The sequence below is a fragment of the Colias eurytheme genome, chromosome 6 (assembly GCF_061535395.1).
Source record: "Colias eurytheme isolate Ceu_HAF_F1 chromosome 6, ilColEury1 Martin Lab GWU primary, whole genome shotgun sequence".
Lineage (NCBI taxonomy): Eukaryota > Metazoa > Arthropoda > Insecta > Lepidoptera > Pieridae > Colias > Colias eurytheme.
The window spans coordinates 9,155,730-9,176,907 of NC_142985.1; the positions used below are offsets into that span (position 1 = coordinate 9,155,730).

Below are 21,178 nucleotides of genomic sequence, written 5' to 3' on the forward strand. Positions count from 1 at the left end.
TAGTACATTTAGTTCACTGTTGACAACCGCGGTGCGCGAGCGCAAGCACACCACTCCACGACCATTCGCCGAGGCGGACGCAATGGCGGCCAGCTATTTACTCGTAAGTTTACATTTATTAACATACTAATGGCTAATTGGTCGATTGATTTGTTATTTAAAAGTTTCGTTGTATACATACTACCCAAGTTATAGTTGAAAGTTAGAAAGGCATGTGGAAATTGATTTGTTTACAATAAATATTTACCTAACAATTTCACACTGTCAGTGTCATTAACACGCGCCAATTTCTTATTTAACCATTAATTACCATCAATAATCGAAACATTATAATAATTTATATTCAATGTGTTTTTAAAAATGTTAATTTAGCTGGTTTGTTGTTAATAATAATTTTAATACGTAAATCTATACGAAGTAAACAGATACAAACAAGACTTGTTTTATGTTGTTGTTACCTTAGTCCTATTAGATTTCAATGACTTACAACTCTTTGTATAAAAGCTAATAGGTACCTATCGGCTATCTATTTAACTCCTTCGTTTGATTTTATATGTGTGTTAATAAAACTTAGGTATTTAAGATTAACTTATCATTAATTATCTTAGTAGGTTGTTGAATAACTGATAAAAAATAATTACCTAATTATTAACAAATAATTATTCGTACTCATATAATTTTAAATAAGTGAATAAGCAAAATAAATTATTAAAAATTAGTTTTATATTATGCAGTTTTTATCTGAAATTAAAATACAATACAATGTTGGTTAATATTATTATTAGTTAGGACATATTAAAGTGCTTAACATTAGATAACTATGTCGTTACTTCATAAAGGTTGGTCCCTTGGCAAAACGACAATGAGGTCATTGACCCAGTGTTTGCTACGAATGCACAATGATGCAGCCTTAAATGTCGCAATGCTATCTTTCCGTGATGCGTTCATTCTGAACAACGTATAATCTTTTGAAAGTCTTGCGACCAGCATAATATATATTGCGAATGTGAATAATTAAAATCGAATAAATTTCGTAAATGTAAACCGCTTTTAGACTGATTGATGTTTTTACGATGCAAAGAATTTGATGTTTACTTTAAATAGTACTACTAGCTTATCAAGTCAAAGTTCAGTATATTTGATGAGAACCAATTTTTGTAGCCGAAGCCTTTTTTATTATTTAAATTTACTTCTAAGGTGGTATACAGACTACAGTACAGCATATTGATATGATCACGTTTGCACGAGTATAATTATCACCAAATTATTTATTTGTTAGTTTAAAAAATTGCCTATAGTATATTATGTACCAGTCCTAAATATTGTCCAAATATATAATAGAATAGAATAATAGAATAAAATATAATGAAATCAGATAGAAGGAATAACTACAGCCTTGATTTCGAGAATTTGAATTATTTTTCTAACCTTAGAAATGTACAACAAGTACAAAAATGTACTACTGGAAATGCATAAGCTAATTCAGACAATTTAAGAGTTCCGTTTGGAGTTTATTAGCGAACACTAAACTGTTTTACAAAACAGCCGGACATTCATCTCGCATTGAATTATGAATATTATAATTATTGAAAATAAAGCCCGTACTAATTGATCAGGTTTATTCGACTTCGACCTTAAACATTTCATTTCTTAGACCTTGGCCAGCGACAACACGCCCGATGACTGTGACATTGTACTCGATATGATCAGTGGCCAGTCGACCACTTCCGGATCCTACATGTACATACGTCATTCGATTTAAGGGAATTTCGAAAGAAATTCCTATACGTAAAAGTAGTTAGGTCATTCAGGGATTTTCAAGAAGAAAGGCGATTAAGGGAAATTTTTAAGGTGATTTCAGATACGCGATTCAGTATAGTAAGTTTGTTTTAATTTTACATGTTAATTCAACGTGTATTGTCGAAAATTATGTTCAAATTTATTTCCTAATTTTCAATAAGTTATCTACCTACATAAAAATAAACGATCACATTGGATAAAAACTGGAATATTTAATCAATAATTGTGTATTGTCACCGTGAGACAATTTCGTTATTCATATTGATTACAATTGCGTGTAACTGAAACAAAAACTTATTATCTAATAACCGGAAGTTCTAATACTTATACCTTCTTAGATATTAAGATACCTTTAATCGGTTCCTACATAGTTTTAATTTACTTTCCTATGATTGAGGTTACTAATCCAGATAGTTATAATTAATATGACTAGACGAAAAGTTTTAGGCAATTTTTAAGGCTCATCTTTGTTTACTCTACACACGGCATTTAACATTTAAACATTATTTTTCAGACAAATCACTAAAATTATTACAGTACACGGTCATTGAGAAATAATTTTCATAAATCCATCGGAAATAGTGACAAATGATACCAATCAATCATAACACAGCTTATAGTTTTGAGATGTAAATTATGCGTGCAGAAAATATTATTTACGGTTGGGCAAATGATTGCGAGATCTCGGCAATGACCCGGCCGCGGCGCCGTCTGACCGTGTGCATTCGGAATATTCAAACAATTTATTTATGGCCTTTGACTTCTTGCAGAAAGAGTATTCATTTTACTTAAGAGTTTACTTATGAAACTGTTTGTCACATTTTCTTTAAGTCTGTAAACGGTTGAACTGGTACCTAAGTATTAAAACGTAGGAGGTTTTGAATTGGTTCGCTTCGCCCATAAATAGTAGATTGTATGAAGTGTATGATTTTTAAAATAGTAAAAAGAAATACCCCTTAACACAAAACAAAAAACAAACTTCCAAGTTACACTGTGAACAAAGGGCGATAACAATATTATTTGCGTTGAAGCCGGCTATCAATTACAATAAGCATGTTTCGTGGAAAGTTTTGCAGCAAGTCTTGCTTGAAAAATTTTCATATGGTCTATAAAAAATACAAAACTGGGCATGCAAAGTGTGTCCTGCACAATATCAATCTTCTTTTTGATCAAACCAATAGAATTGAAGTAAGTACCTACCTATTCGGCTGGTAATAAAATTGAAAATTATATCTCATCTCTTACTATATTCTTTGATCTTACCAACAAGTATATACTTAATCAATATCGATTTGAAACAAGACATCTAATACTACGTTAGTGGCCCGGGAATATTTGGCCAATTAGCAACACTTCAGCTTCACTGCGTCTCAGCTATCCCGACCATTGTCCGCATGACAAATCAAAAACCCAAGGTCCGATGTAATTGAGAACGGCTTTGAAGTGGAGCTTGAAATTCATATTGACGAACTATTACGGCGAAGCGATCGAACCTCATTCTAGGTAGTAAAATGTGTTTCATCATAGATAAAATCATTGCAAAGCAGATAAAGTTAGGTATGCTAAACTATAGGTTCTGATGGAGAATATAGGTATGCTGAATCCGGTGAACAAGGATCAGGATAAAAATAATTAACAAAATTATACGTAACAATCGTCAATCATACGTTATCGCATTTATAGCTTTTACGCAAAGATACCTCAAAAAGATTTGTTAGATGGAAATTATTATGTAATATAATTTTATTTAAATGTTTTTACAACATTAAATGCATTAAAACAATATCACGGAATTCTACTTCAAACTTAAAGTTATATACAACAAGACATAAGTACCTACCTACCTGCCTACATACCTACTTATGCTATTTATTTACTTAGGTATATCTTTAATTGTATATTTACTATAATTATAGTAGTTTATTTAAGTTAGAACGTGTTTTCGTTATCTGCCATGTGTTTTTGTCTATGAAAATTAAACAATTATTATTCCATATATAATATTTTACTTATAATTTATAGTTTTGTGATATTAAGGGCCGATTTTTCAATGCTTGGATAAAACTTATTCGTCGAATAATGTATAAAACTACCATTTTAAAAACGTATTCTAATTGCCCGAATTTGACAGTTTACGTGACATTTTTATATTATCGTGTTACTTTATTGGACGGATAAGTTTTATCCAAGCATTGAAAAATCGGCCCTAAAAATATTATCCTTATGATTAACCATCGTCGTGTTTTCCAGCACTAACAGATGGTAATTCATTTGAAATAGTGATTTTCATATTACTATGGAAATTCATTTTAAAATTCATCGCATTTACAAGTCAATCAACGTTTATTAACCACTGTATTATGTACAACAGTAGCGCTATTAACCACATTCTTATGTGTTTATGTATCATTTTTAATACCTACGTAGCACTAAGATATTAACGACCGACTACAGCTTTCATCTAAATAAATCTCTATTAGCTGAGACTATTTTCTTGTTTCGTACGTCCGTGACGTTTTCGTAGTCGGGTTTTAGTTTTTAACCTACTTATATTTTTATTTAACTGTTTTTGGAGTTACGTCAATTCATGTTAGATCTTTACATATTTTAAATGTGCTTAGAAAGCTCTTTATTGTGGCTCTTTCATTTGAAATTTCATTTGACACAAGTTTTTTTTAATTATTTATTGTAAGTCCCCTATAGGGCGACGTAACGTCACAGAATATAAGATACATAATAGCACTTCATGCAATCTTTAACCAGCAGACAATGCAATCTATACAGGTCAAAATCATAACTCCTCATCATAAATCATCAAAACTAACAAAAAGACTGCCTATCCGGGTGGAGCAAACCGCTTCTTTATTTTTAAATATCAGTATGAAATTACATTTTATACCTATGGGTTTTGCGCAGTTGTATCATGTTGTATTATTGTTTACAAGAGTATCTATGTCGGGTACCTACTGCGGATACATTTCAAAATATAAATAATACCTATAGTACCTACAGTACCGACTTGTACCTAATAAAAACGTTAGATATTGTGTGTAAGTTATACCAATAATAAGACTTATATGTTAGAAAACTTATATAAATTATAATTGACGCGAAGCAAAGAGGTTTAAATCTCATTATTTTTCAAAGCTTCTGTTCTCGGCTTTTTTTGTTTTTTTTTGTGTATCGGCTTAATTTATCAATCCCCATATAAAATTCTACGATTTGGCAACTAAGCTGTAGCAAAATAATTCAACTGGCCAAAAACCTAAATCGGCACTTTAATAGGTTCAGTTCTAATATTTTAAACAGGTGTCGTTTGGTAACAAAAACAAACGAGTACCTACTTAAGCATTTCAACAAAACTATTTAGGCGTGGTCGATTCGGTACTTGCCCTAAAAAACATACTGAATGACATTTTAAACTCGCTTGACCAGCATGTGACATATCATTAAAGTCTATTATCAATATATCGAGTAGCTTTAACAAAGGATTATTATCAATATATGTATTATTAAGCACTTATGTATGTGACGCGTTTTTTGCAAAACTTCATTGGACTAGCTCCAGTCAATGTTGATAATTACGACATAGATACAATTGTAATTATGCTTTAATTATTATTTATTAATAACAATAAAATTAACGTGATAATATAATTTTAGTAGTTCGTATACTACGTTACTCTAATTATTAACTAAAATCAACCAAGGTCCAAGATGTAATACGATCCGAAAGCTTTCATGAATCTATTAATTTACCACTCGTTGCCGCTGTGAAATGATAGTCGTGTATTATTATAATTTTGAATTTTAACTATTTTCGCCACAAAGATCGAGACGATCTACAAAAAATAACAGACAAGTGACAACCTTTTCCATACGTCAAAAACATAACGCAATCGGTCCGTTAACTCCATGTACAATGTAAACTCATCAGATATTATTAAAATTATAAAATCTCTTTTCTACGGGGGTGTCATTGTCAACTGTTGACAATAGCCCTTTAAATAAAGTAGTTAAGATTAAAAAAAAAAAAAAAAGTAGGGTTGCACTACGGGAGTGCCGGCAGAAGTGAAAACTTGATTATTAACGTTCAGCATATTTGATATTTTGGAATGGTATCCGTCTTACGCATGGAATATAAGGGCTAAAAAAAAGTCCGTCTTACGCTTCTTCAATCAGGTCACGTGTCCTGACGCGAGTTTAAGATTTTATACCCAACGCCGCTAAAGAAGTTTTCACTTCAAAAATCTCTTAAAATAATAATGTAAATTAAGTATGTATTTGTATTTTATATGCTTAAATTAATAACCAATTTATGTACTAAAACTACCTAATTAAATGTATTATCACACCCCGGACACTCCATACAAAATAATCGTTTTGACAGTCACACTGTAGAGACTGCAAATGTGTGTGTTAACGCTTTATGGTTGGCACATTTGTGACTAGTGTAAAAAAAAATTCGCGTTTTTCTGATGAAATACATCCGTAAACAGCACAATATCTAACCATTTTCTACGAAAAACGATAATCACAAATCCAAAATAATAAAATTACTTTAAGTCAATTTGATTAATGTTGACAATCTTAGTTGCGTATCGTCCTTGCAGAAAAATATGGCCCATTTTATGTCTGATCGTGCGGGGGTGAGGTAAGTTTAATTTTGGCGGGAGGCGGAGAGTGTCCGTTCTGTAGCGTTTAGCTACTATTATGTATTCTGTGGTATTATTTACAAAAACACCAATTTTGTTAATTAACTTTTAAATAAATAAACATATATTTTTATTTTTATATTTTATTCGCATAATAATAAATAACAATTATATATCTCAAGGTGATACGTAATTGTTCTTTTTGCTGTTAACTATTCATATAATTCATGCAACTAGTTCCTCCTATAGAGACTTTGAAAATTATACACTCGATAGTAATGATATGTAGTCAGTCTACAATTTATTAAGTTTTTTTCAATACATTTACCGTTGCAGAAACCTTTTGATTGAGTAAAAGAATGTTTATGACCACTTTATGACCATTGCCATATCGATTAGAAACTTTTATGTATCTGATTATCCATTATCTATTAAACTTCATAAATGGACTTCATATATGTTAATAATTTATAATTAAACCAAAAATCTTTGTTATCGGTTTTACTATCCATTGCTTATGCCATTAAAAATCTAAGTACATTACTTAACTACTACCTACTTGATTTTTATTAAACCTACAAACTAGATGGAAATTAGTTTATTTATTTAACAACACAAAATTGATTTTTCAGTTGCTGTGTGTAGTCTCAGCATTTGCTGAGCCGACTCCAGGCAGAATTCCAAAGGTGTACAACGCTCTCATCACGTCGAACCAAAACTTAGAACCCAGCAAAGCATATCCAGTGTATCAACCAGTATTGCGCAGTGCGGCCTTCCCTTTCCCTTTACAATCTGTCTTCTACGGTGACTTACCATTGACAAATGTAAGTGCATGTCTATTGTCTATACATAATTCATGTAATAGTTATGACCTATTTTGTAAAGCTAATCTTGTTCTAGAATTTGACTGTATTAGGAGTTATTTTGAAGTCTCAAATAAGATTTTTTTGGAAAAGATCCCACAAGTTCGCATACCTCGGCATTTCTTAATTAGACCGGTGTGATGTGTCATCGAAACCTCTTACCATTTAACCTTACTAGTTACTGCAAGCTTTTGGAGGTTGTCTCCATTCTAATATGTAATTATAAAAATGATTTAAAACTCTACCGTATTTGTTTCCTTACAAAAATGCAAAGATTTAGCAAATTCAATTTGATGTTAAATTGAGAAAAGCTAAGAGAACTGTGTTATTATTATAATATGTGTTAATTGTTGTGTTTCATGCATTTACATATTTTGTTTCTTATATTTTCAGGGTTTTCTACCTCCAGCTGCCCTACCACCATCGGCTTTTCCGAAGGAATTAACACCAAACGCTGAACCTGTTCCTGCTGCATCGCCTTCATCAGAGAATCCTCAGGAAGCTCCTTCAACAGAAAGTCCACCAGCTTCGAGCAGCGCGGAGCCAAAATCGCCAGATTCAACAAATCAATCCACAGAATCCCCGTCTTCTCCACCAAAAACCGAATCTCCCATACCGCTTAACCAATTCGGACTACCACCACAAGTCATCCCACTCGGAAACTTCGGATCTGGCTATGAATTTACTCACATCAATACTTTCCCTTACCCGTATCCTGGACTTCGATTCTACGATGCTTACGATCCATTCTTGTTCAATCCTTACGCTAGCTTCCCATTATACCGGCCATATACGAATTTTCTAGCTCCAATACCAGCTGGTCCTGGCCCTATCGCCCCGGAGAATCCTAAGCCAGCCTCTTCTCCAGAAAGCTCAGAAGCATCTTCTACTCCCCCACCAGAACCTAGTGATCTTAACATTCTTAACTACTCGTCTAAAGATCCTGCTATACCTAATGTGCCTCCTCCGCCTTTACCCCAGGGAGGTTTGAAAACTGACGACGCGTAGGCTTCTATGAATATAATCTAATTTATGCTTTTGATAATTACTTAATTATTATTAAAATATGTGATATAAAAAAATCTCATTATAACGTATAATAATACTCGTTTATATAAGGACGAAAGAGTTTGTATTCTAAAACAAAGTTCCTCGTTGTGATTATAATTTTTTTTGCTTTGTTTTAATATGTAATTCAGGAAAACATTAGATACAAAGTAAACGTATAAGTTTTTATAGTGACTAGTATTGATGATAAAAATATGTTAAATAAATTATTTTGTAAATATTGTTGTTTATATTTAATTAGATATACCTACGTATTACGTACTAGCGGTCCGCCCCGGCTTCGCCCGTGGTACATATTTACGTTTTCTCTACATAAGAACCATCCTCGTACTTCAAGGAATATAATAGAAAAGAATTATCGAAATCGGTTCAGCCGTTCACACGTGATGCCGTGACAACGCGAAACGGGTGCGGACCCGCCGCCTTTTTATAAGCTCCCGCCGCGCTTTTTATAATTCACGCGCGATGACTTATAGCGTATTTCATGTATAACTTTGGTGTTTCTACACCGATTTACATGATTCTTTTACTATAACCTGCCCAGGAGTATGAAGAATAATTGTGCCAAATTTCGTTAAAATCCGTCGTGTAGTTTTTGTTTCTATAACGAATATACAGACAGACAGACAGACAGACAGACAGACAGACAAAAATTTTACTGATTGCATTTTTGGCATCAGTAGCGGTCCCTTATCACCCCTTCATAGTTTTTTTTTAAATATATTTCATGTACAGAATTGGCCTCTCTACAGATTTATTATAAGTATAGATAAATAAGTATTAAGTAACAGGTTACTGTCGCTACATGACGCATTTTGCAGTACGAGTTAGAAACCTATTCAAGAGGGAGTTTTCAATTGTAGTTACTAGCGTAAGGGCAACAGTAGTTGTTAATTACATTTTTTTATTTATTTCTCCGTCAATACAATCGGTTGTAGTTAAGGCGACAAACACCTTCCAATTAATTCACATCCTGTTTGCGCGTGGCAATGTCACATAATTCTATTATACATATCAGTTATGGACTAAGAGCTAGTGATATAAATCCCACAAATATTTAAAAAGTAGTTTATGATTACAATGTCATATCTAGGGTTATATCACTTGAACATTACGATCGATTCTCTATTGTGAATGAGCGTGAGAAGAAAGCCTAACAAAAAAGAAATGTATCTTATAATGGTGACCTATTTATGAACAATTATAAATGGCCGCATTTTATTAATCAACTTGTCTGAAGTAATATAATATAAGTATTATAATGTAGTCTAATCAATGTTAAGGGATTAAAAATGGCAACTTCGAGAAGTAACGATTATATTGTAATAAAAGGAATTATTGTAGTTATTAATATATTTAGTACTGTACTACGTCAGTGAAAGGGATGCGATTGTCATTTATTATTATTAATTTCATACTGTCTCATCAATTGTAAGAATATTTTCTTAAATCCAAAAAAAATATTGTAATTATCTACGCGCTTTAGTGGCCATCACTTACCTGCGCTATTGCTTGTTAGTGATCATAATAATGTGCCGTTAACCGAACATCTAATGATATGACCATAATAATACCATAATTTAATATTAAGGAAGTGTTTTAAGTACCCAAAATAATGATTAAGAAAGTTATTACATTGATAACGAAAGCAATAATGACAAATTTGTGTGTATTGAGATTTGAGCTGTGGAAAAATCTAATAACAGAGAGTCATATACTCAATATTTATTGACAGAGCTAAAAGCGTTATCAGCAGATTCTGTACTGATAAACTATCTTCCTGAATACAAATATCGGTGAAACTCATATGGATACAGAATCAATGTGTATGAGCTTTATGATATCCTATCGAAAGTGTTTTTTTGTGTGGGTAGGTGTCATGGTTGTTAATAAACTGATTACAGTTGTTACACTTTCTACAGGATGTGCAAATTATAATTTGAGTAAAAAAAACATTTATTTAAGAAAAAAAAATAACCCGAGATTTGAAATCATCAATCATTATACGTATCTATCGTTACAGCGGATACCTTATTTATTTTGATGGATTGCCTTATAAAACGTGTGTTTTAATTTTAATCGGTAGAGCTAATGGAAGTTTTATTGCCAGACCAAGTTTGGAGGCCCATAAAAGTATAAATCCCAATTCATTCCACCGATGAAGTCGAGAGGTATGTACCACTCGTAGTAAAAGTATTTATATCGATGTTTCGAATGGCAATACGTTATTCTTGGTACGCAAATTTGAAAATTATAAGTTGTGCTTCTAAACAGATCTTCTTCGAACGCCATTGCTCGGAGGATGATGCAAGTTGGCATTCTGATTATCTTCAACCATCCCTAAAATGCAAGGAAATGGTTTTAAAGACGTTATTGCATTGCAATTTGCAATAATAAAAAAAGGTGGAGATAGGTTATCAAAACTACATTCTATTCTCAAAAACAGTACACTAACGCACTCTAAAAAGAGACAACTGAAGTAAAATGTGGCTTTTTAGAATTAGGCACATTTAGCGCTTTCTATTAATCTATCTATACTCTTTTACTTATAATATCGTTGGTTACATAGGACAAGATGCTTAAGGCTGCAGTCTAGCAAAATTGCGTTTTCAACAAGTTATTTGACAATTTTTTCCCGGCTAATGAAATGATAAACTGAATTTTTTTTTCTTGTTTATCAATTAGTGTTATATACGCAATGCGCGTGAATTTTTTCACATTTATAAAGTTACTTTATGTTACCTTAATCAGGCCTTCAAGATAAGTCTCTTTCCCCCAAAGACATTTCGAGCTAAGTTTGTGCACTCACTACGTTGCAACCGATTACAATTTACACAATTTGATCAGCGCATTATTATCCTTATATAGTCGTTATTAAAATCTGCTGAATACAATTGCCGAAAAACTTATGATTTTCCTAATTAGAACGTTATAAATTCATTAAATTTCCCATTTTTTGCCTTACAAAATCTATTGATAAATACTGCTAAAAGTTATTTTTTCAATTAATTTATTCGAGTTGGTTGAAGACCAATGAGTATTAATCCTTTAAAAAAATTTTTTTTTGAATTTTGATAATTCTTTAAATATTAAAAAAATATTTAAAATAATTAGGAAAAATCCTAGCGAATTTCTTTAGTCGCGCTCCTTGGGCCGGAGCGTTCTGACGTGTGCTCTACGCTCGATTTTCCTTCATACCGAAGTGAAAGTTGCTCTACTTCATTAAATTTAATATTTTTGTTACTTGATTATTTTTATCTTAGTTTTGTGCAAATATTCGTATTTTTAAACATTTGATTTCGATATGGAAAATAAACGAAAAAAATATGCGTGTAACTACTAGAAAAAAAATTATCTTCGAACATAAAGTTAATGATAAGAACAAATTTAGTCCACCATTTCTAGTTTAGTCCACCAACTCTAAGTACCAATATTAAAACAATGGATTAACATCACATCATCAAAACTCAGATGTAATGGAAGATCACAATAACATAGAAAATTCAGTGGGTGTTGAGAACAAAACAAACACAAGTAACAGAGACGCGAAGAATAAAAAAAGAGGACGAAAACGATAATTCGTTGATGCTTTCCCTTTTCGACGTATTGTTAGGGTACATCACCAATCTGCAAAAAACAAAACTGATGATTCCCAATTGCTGATTAAAAATGAAAAACAAATAATCGACAACAGTGGTGAAAATTTGCTGATCACAATGAAACATCCTTCAGTGGTAGCAGATTTACTCATTTAAAATGTATCTGTGAACAGCGTAAAGGAGAGGAGGACAGGAAAACATTATGAATGTGGATGGTGGATTGTATACAGGGTGTAATCGATAAGTATGTGCAGGCGATTATGACGTTATTATTGCAGGTATCAAAAAACTTAAAACTGATATCGAAATTACTTTACCTAATGAGCAAAATGACAATAATAACTTTTTAAAAGTATAACGAGAAATATCTAAAAAATTTACTTTAATTATACACTCCCATATCAAGAAGGGAAAATGGGACTAGTAGAAGTTAAATGTCTAATTTCGGCAAAAGACATGAATGCGGAAGATGCGGTTAAAAATAAAAAATTTAATATTTGAAATACAATGCGAAAAAATAACACTTTTGTCATAGATAAGAATCATGACTATTTTTTCCAAATTCAGGGACAACTAAACGTTGCAGAAGCAGAAGTATTTGCTGTTTGGACTGGAGTGAATCATTCGTTAAAAATAGAATATATAAAAAAGTATGTAACGTTTAGGCAAAATAAAATGATGGACCATTATCAAGATTTTACATAAATTGCCTACTGTCAGAATTGATTGATTCGAGACTTCAGCATTCGATGCCCATCAAGGACCCATCCTATATCATTCAAGCGATTGAAAAAAAAAAAGAGAAAAATCCAGTGCAACCGATAAAGCATCAGAATGCTAGCAAAAGATTTATTAGGTTTATCAATATAAATCTATATATTATGCATAATATAATAAATCTGTAGAAGGGTCAATTCTGTACTTTGAAAATATTTAAAAAATAATTTGGAAAATCCAAAAGTGCACGCCTCATAATTTTTTTTTAATAAATATTTATTAATTATTATTTTTGTTTATTTAATAACAATTAAACCACATCGAATCAGACCCTGAAAAATGAAAGGGTTCTATTCCTGAGCATACTCAAGCGTAAGAGAAAAAAAAGGACTCGATTAGTAAAGTATTTCGGTCGCTATCGTGTTAACAAGAAAAAGGATCCGCACATACAGACACACGGACGTCCAAGACAGAACTTTTTTAAACTGTTTTTTAACTAGTTTAAATAACAAAAATGACATCAAAAATATCATGAACGTTAAAAATAGTGTTTTTTCTTAATATGTGTGTGTATGTATTATCTTACAAGTGCAATGTATGATACATAAAGACATTTTAAGTTTGAAAAATCAGATGTTTTGCGCGAAGTGACAGTAGTACCCACCTCAACGCTTCGCTTATGAGGCGTGCAATAAATAGCAGTGTTACTGGATCGATACCAAACACAAATATGTGATTAAAAAAATTTTTGTCTGTCTGTATGTGAAGGCATCACGTGAAAACTAATGGTTCGAGTTCAATGAAACTTGGTATAATTATACCTTATTATCCTGGGCATAAAATGGAATACTTTTTATCCTGGAAAAATACGAAGAAAAAAAATAAATCTTAATTTTTCAGTTTTATCCATAGACGTTGTTCTGTAGAACCGCGAACACACGTTGCGTTACCCGCAGTGGATTCAGCGATGTGACCTGTAGCGCCAAAAGTCGGATTTGGCTAGAACCGTTTGCGGCACACGCGGGCCGCACGACACCACGCCTCCTCGACTCCTATATAAGGACGGCGATCCGCGCGGTGCATATAATTTATGAATTTTGATACGAGCGGACGTGTCCAGTGTGGCGAGCGAGAGTGATCGTCTAATATTAATTTAGTGAGAAACGTCTTCCCATTTCAAAATGTAGAAATAAACCATCCACGCGAAGACCGACATCCGCGCGGACGGAGTCGCGGGCGGAAGCTAGTCAGAAATAAATATCTTTTGTTTTCATTTGCGTATTTTTCTATTTTATAATTTTTTAACACAAACATAACATTTTTTTTTATTATAATATACAAATTATTATATACAAAATTTGTTTATCCGTTTTATTAGTTAAACTGAACAACTTTCACTAAGAAACTTAGGTCGAAAAAAATGTATAGAGTTATGCATTTTGTATGGAAAGCTTATTTTTTTTATTATTTCGTCCAAATTTCTTTGTAAAAGTTGATCAGTTATATAAACATGAAGTTGAAGATATCAATAGAACGTATTCGCAAATTTTGTGTACTGATAAAAAAAATCACCCGGTGTAATTTTCACGAAAATTGTTTCAAATTGTCATTTTTGGTACTTATTACGAATATTAAATTATGCATACGAATGATTTAATTTTTAAAAATTAAGTGGAGCAACTTTCCCTTAGTACATTTGTATTAATTACATATAGGATGACAGGAAGCATTTGTTTGCGCTACTAGACCAAGCCCTTAACATCATTCATATTGATAAATGATAGTAAGTTCCTAATAAAAACTTCAAGTACTCACTCGAACAATTACTTTTCCTAAGATTTCAATGTGGTCCTTGTGTACGTGAGCAAACAATTTTAAATCACGCCGTTTACAATTCCCAAAAGTGTATTCACTGTGCATTCGAACTGAAAATATTCTGAAGTTTTATTAGGTATTAGGGGTATAAAAATGATGTTGTGCGATTTTCAGACCTACCCGATATGCACATAAAATTTCATAACAATTTTATATATAAGATTTATAATTTGAAATATACGTACAAAAATAAATTATAATATACAAAAATAAATTTAATAATCGTAAAAATAATTAAAAGTAGAAATTAAAATTTATTTGGACATACCTGGTTCTTTATCTGATCCTGTTAATGTTAAATCACCAATTGCTGTAAAATATTGCCAAGATGCACTTTTGGCTACTGAAAAATAAATTTAAATTCAGTGACACTTTAAAAAAAATCCAAAATTTTTGTTAAGCAAAATTTGCCAATTATTTATAAAAGGAAAATAAAAATGTACACCGCATTAAATATAGGTAGATGCTGCCAACGTTACATGAAATAAACCTTACCTAAATTCAATAAGATATGTATATAAATTAATTTCATTCGCATTGCGAGAACTTGAATGATAACAGAAAGTCAAGAAAATTATAAAAGATTTAACAATCACACTCTTGTTTATATATTGGAATGCGTAGTGTAAAAACTCATATGATGAATGAAGCACAATATTTATAAATTAATTGAATTTTGTTTACTAACATTTCATAAATAAGTTTATATAATAATTACTTAACTTATTAGTCAAGACTGAAGACACATTTTGAACAAATGAATAATACACACATACATTTTGAACAAGAATCAGGCGTGAAAATTCATGAAAGCGTAAGTAAATTCAGAGTATGTTCAATTTAAATTCAGATCTTCAATACAGAAATTATTACACTAATTGATAATTGCTTCAATAATTTTTAAATTATTATTTGGATTTTATGGAAGAAATAATTAAGAACTAAATTTTACGCAGGTATTTTACGCTTCCAAATTGAACACCATGTATTTGTACGCCTATCATTAATATTTACATAGGACTTAAAATAAAAGCAGGTCTACAAATCTCAGTTTGTTGTTAAACGTATCTGAGTTTCAATGTTCTGTGAATAAAATGAAAAATGTTTATATTCCGCTATTTTGTTCTGTGGAGCATAATTATTACATTATCAATTTTTTCGAGCCCCAGTTTACAGGTATAGTGATTTCAATAAAAACAAAATGTTGTAATATTTGTTTAGTGTTTATAAGTAACTAGGTTTCCGCCCGCGGCTTCGACCGCGCAGTCAAATAAAAACCCGCATAGTTCCCGTTCCCGTGGGATTTCCGGGATTGCGTCATTTTACCGGGTTAAAAAGTAGCCTATGTCCTTTCTCGGGTATCAAAATATCTCCATACCAAATTTCATGAAAATTGGTTCAGTAGTTTAGGCCTGATTGAGTAACAGAGAGACAGACAGAGTTACTTTCGCTGTTCGCATTTATAATATTAAGTACGGATTTGTGATTGCAGAAATGTTCAGAAGAAGTGACTGAAAAAGGAATAGCTGTGCGATGGCCTGAAAGTGAAGAAGGCACTGACATTAAATCTGACCCCGTGTGCTACGATGCGCATGATATAATCACAAGAAACTGTGTTAACAACACTTGGATACCTACCACTAATGATCTACGGCCATGCTACGAAACCCTAATTATTTCAGACTTAGGAAGAATATCATCACTATGTCCGCCTAGTTTTGAGAGAGTATCCGATAATAATACCGATTATTGCTACCAAGTACATCGTAGTTCGCAATGGAATTATCCGTGTTTAAAAAACGGAGGTGCTTCAGTTATTACTGAACTGAGTGACTATGATGTCAAATCAATTCTCAATTCTCTTAAAGAAAAAAATATATCGAGATACTTTTGGTTGCCAGCACGCAGATCAAGACTTTTTAGTCCTATAGTGTGGTATACACCGGGACAGATGTGGGGCAGAGAGGTCGAAAGTTACAACAATTTAAAGATGCAATCGTCTGTATTCAAAAGTTGTCTACTACTAGATATAGAGTTACAAGTAATAACGACAGAATTATGTCTCATAGAATATCCAAGCTTATGTTTTTACACAAATAATATTCATTATCCAGCAAAATGTCCAGAAAATTACCACGGTGTTAGGTTTACTTCCGATGCAAGTATTTGTTTTGGTATAGAAACGTCTTCTGAAAACTTATCATTTGAAGGATTTCCAAATGATACGTGTACTCCAATGGGTGATGAAATGGATAGTGATTTAAGTAGATATGTTTTTAAAGAAATAGCTAACTCTTATGATCTAGCGGTCAATGAATGGTGTTGGTTCTCGACATCATATTATGATCTCAAGGATCACGGTGACTTAGGATTTCTAAAGCCACTTTTTTCAGATTTCCGCGTAGCCGTTAATGATTTAGGGTCATTAAAATTAACAAGAAGGTCATCAAATACTAAATTACGTTGTATGGCTTGTCGAACTCAAATGTTATATGAGGAACCCCAATTGGATTTTGAATACAATGCCATTGACAATATAATATATTTAACTATTTATAATCCAACAAGCTTATGGAAATACCACATAAACGATACTGGTGTTCAGTGCTTTACAGATGCAAAAGGCTATGTACAGGTTATTGATGTAAATGAACTTCCTTTCATAGAAATAAAAGACAATAGTCATTCTATTTCACCCAATGACTCTTTAGTTATTGAAAAAATTGTATACATAATTGACCTTATAACGGAACGGTCAGCACAATATTGGTGTGAAGGCCATTCAAAAAACTTTTCGTTAATATCTACTGATAAAATTATTGTTAATCCTCAAGGCAACGATGTGCATGTATTCTCATTGGCTATAAAAGTTTTTCTTAGTAACGCTGATGTTCAAAATGAATTAGATTCAAAGATGTTAGAGTTACGCAAAAATATAACAATTATTTTCAATGCTGATAAAGTACTTTTAATGGAAATTTTAGATTATGCTTCACAAAAGCTATTAGTATTGTTACATTTACATATTCCAATAGAAAATACATATGAAGATAAAGGAGAAAATATTAAGGCGGTTTATGAAAAATTACAGAATATTGCCAAGAGTGAGTTACAAAATTATAATTACACTTTTGTTAATATATCAAGTTCAATGTATTGTTTACCTTCCACTTCTTTTTCTGATGGTATGACTCTGGAATGGGAATTAACAATGATCGGCCACATAACGGCACCTAAACAGTTCTGTTTACAAGCTAATGGATTGCCAGTGAAGAGACGATGTCTTGGATCTTATATTCTTGGTAGCGAATGGGGTCGCATTGAAGGAGTCTGTAACCAAAATTATTCTCCATCTCCTACTACCACATTTTTGTATGAATTTTTAAAAGGAAGGATCCCCGAGAACGTAACATTTCGCTTTCTTACTGTGGGTTTAGGACAAGCACTTGAAGACGTCGGCTTATTAATTCCAGCGGATATATACTATTTATCAATTTCTCTAAAACACATTTTGACCATGGCTCATACTAATGAAAGTTCTATAGATATGGGTTCTATTTCAAATACCGCCTGGATCATGAACAGGATCATGATACTTGATAATGCATATCTTAGATTAGCTCAGACACTTAATTCCACAAATGTAATACTAGACGCCATTGGTGGAATAATTGAAATGTTAGCACAAAGAGGCGCTCCCAGGCTTTTGACTGCAACTAACACAGCATTTGAAATAGCAATACAACCTCATTTTGTAATACAAATATGTCATCCCTCCAAAAACAACATATCTGGAATTGCCATCCAGCATGCAAATGATTCCAGTAGTTTTATGGACATAGAAGTTATACCTTTATATAAAAACACGACTTATGAAGAAGTGTTGCAAATTAAAGATCTCGAAATTGCAACCTGGATTCCGGAAGATGTCTTAAATACGTTAAAATGTCTTAGAAACGATAGCGATAATAATACTTCTGCGGAGAAAGATATTCAAATTATTATTAATATTTATCATAGTGATGCAGTGTTTCAAGCACTTGATCCTACTTATTATGTTGTAAATAGTCGCATAATAGGTATATCAATACCGGGTTATTTGCCAAATTTAGAATATCCGATACCTTTAATATTCAAAGATATAAACTCTTCTGACTACAAAAGATCTTGTGGTTACTGGGATTTCGATGTTCATAAAATTATTCCTGGATTTTGGTCTAATAAAGGATGTTATTTATTACAAACAATAAATAAAACTAGCATATGTAAATGCTATCATCTGACACATTTTGGTCAATTAATTAATATCCGAGAGCGGGTTAATTCTGATGAAGATCCGAGGAATAAAATGAATACTACTCCTTTAAACATCATTTCATTAATTGGAAGTTTTTTATCGCTATTGGGAATTGTCGGTATTTGGATAACAGCATTTGTTTTCCATGCATGGAGAAAAAAGGCTGGCACAAAAGTACTATTGCATTTAACTGCAGCTATTGCGTTACCTTTAATACTTATAGTTATTTTTAATTTAGATGATTCTATTTTTATTGAAAAAGAGGGAACATTTTATATGTATGAAGACAAGGCAACGCTATGCATTTTCCTTGGTGCGTTATTACATTATTCTGTTTTAGCTAGCTTTATGTGGATGCTAATTACAGCAACTCTACAATTTACCCGCTACGTTCGTGTTTTGGGCGTACATCGTCCTTCCAGATTTATGATAAAATTCACTTTAATAGGATGGGGAATTCCTCTGATTCCTGTTATTATTATTCTGATTTTGGATAAAGAAAATTATATACCAAATCTGCCTATGGCCAGAAATGAGTATGCCATATGTTATCCTACTGGTTTTTTCTTAATTGTGACTGTCGTTGTGCCAATATGTATAATTTTAATGATTAATATAATTTTATTCATTTCTGTGATCTATGCGATTTCTCATGGACCTGATGGCAAAATGAGAGCAAACGATATAGATCTTATAGGAGCGCAACTGCGATTGTCGATATTTTTATTCTTTCTTTTAGGACTTACTTGGATATTTGGTATATTTTCATTTACCTCTAATTTAATATGGTCATACTTCTTTTGTTTAACGTCCACATTGCAAGGTTTTGTATTATTTGTATATTTTGTAATATGTGACCCTATTACGCGTAATTTGTGGGTTACATTGATGAAACCACAATTTAGAGGTAACACACCAAGAGAGAGTATTACAAGTCTTTCAAGTACATAGTTGAAAATGTTTCTAAAATGTACAATATTCTGTAGTTCTGAAATAAAGCACTGTGTACATAAAAAGTGTTTGTTATTTACCTAAATTTGTGTACGAATCCATTGCATATTTGGTCCATACAATTCATTTGAAACGCTGAATTGAATACAGATCATCGTAATGACCGTGTTACCAAAATGGAAATGGACAATCACTTTAATTTTTATCCACATTTTTCTTCAACTTGGTATGTATTTTTATGTTTTAATCAACAGTATTTTTAGTACGTAAGCATGTTTGTAAGTAATTTTTAACTAGATAATTTACTCGTAATATTTTATTTCCAATTAAGTCATATTAATTTTCAAGAACGCTGTTTTCATTATTTGATCATGCTTTTTGAACATACCATTACAATGAATTCAATGTTTATTTAGTTGACGGCTGGAGAGCTGTGCCTGCAAACCAAGCTAATTATGCATTGAGATCGTATTATGATGACGACCCGTCGCAGGGTCGAGATAAAAGTGATGAGCTTTTGCCCAGAAGTAAGTAGCCCTTATGCACAAAAAACCGTAAAAATATTAATATTCAAATCGTTTACATATTTTGCCATATAACTGTGCATATAGACATATAAAATCATTATAAAGTTTCTTATATTATCTTCTTTTTCAGATTCCCTAAATAATATATACAAATTTGGATACTGTACCCGGGATATAGTAAATCATCGATATCTAAAAAAGTCCGTGAATATAACGTTCCCAGACTGGAAAAGCACGCACGTCACTTACATTTACGTATGTATTTTTCATGCTTTTTTATAATTAAAAATTAAATTACTATAATTTAGGGCTGATTTTTAAATCCTTGGTTAAAACTTATTCGTCGAATAATGTATAAAACTACCATTTTAAAAACGTATTCTAATTGTACGTATTTGACAGTTTACGTGCCATTTTAATAATATCGTGTGATACTTTATTGGACGGATAAGTTTTAACCAAGCATTGAAAAATCGGCCCTTAGAGATATAATATCAAAATAATTTGGAAAATCCAAAAGTGCACGCCTCATAATTTTTTTTTAATAAATATTTATTAATTATTATTTTTGTTTATTTAATAACAATTAAACCACATCGAATCAGACCCTGAAAAATGAAAGGGTTCTATTCCTGAGCATACTCAAGCGTAAGAGAAAAAAAAGGACTCGATTAGTAAAGTATTTCGGTCGCTATCGTGTTAACAAGAAAAAGGATCCGCACATACAGACACACGGACGTCCAAGACAGAACTTTTTTAAACTGTTTTTTAACTAGTTTAAATAACAAAAATGACATCAAAAATATCATGAACGTTAAAAATAGTG

General features: G+C 31.9%; 2 protein-coding genes across 2 annotated transcripts; both read left to right on the forward strand.

Annotated features, from left to right (window-relative positions):
• Positions 1–12: 12 nt before the first annotated feature.
• LOC149907896 (uncharacterized) lies at positions 13–8,584 on the forward strand. The gene is made up of 3 exons (XM_090103421.1): positions 13–103; positions 7,088–7,279; positions 7,712–8,584. Exons 1-3 carry the CDS (start codon positions 83–85, stop codon positions 8,324–8,326), a joined length of 828 nt encoding a protein of 275 aa, XP_089959547.1. The 5' UTR covers positions 13–82; the 3' UTR covers positions 8,327–8,584.
• Positions 8,585–15,334: 6,750 nt separating this feature from the next.
• On the forward strand, positions 15,335–19,867 carry LOC149907897 (uncharacterized). The gene is made up of 2 exons (XM_090102602.1): positions 15,335–15,391; positions 16,070–19,867. The coding sequence occupies exons 1-2, from the start codon at positions 15,335–15,337 to the stop codon at positions 19,823–19,825; spliced, it is 3,813 nt and encodes a 1,270-aa protein (XP_089958728.1). The 3' UTR covers positions 19,826–19,867.
• Positions 19,868–21,178: the final 1,311 nt, after the last annotated feature.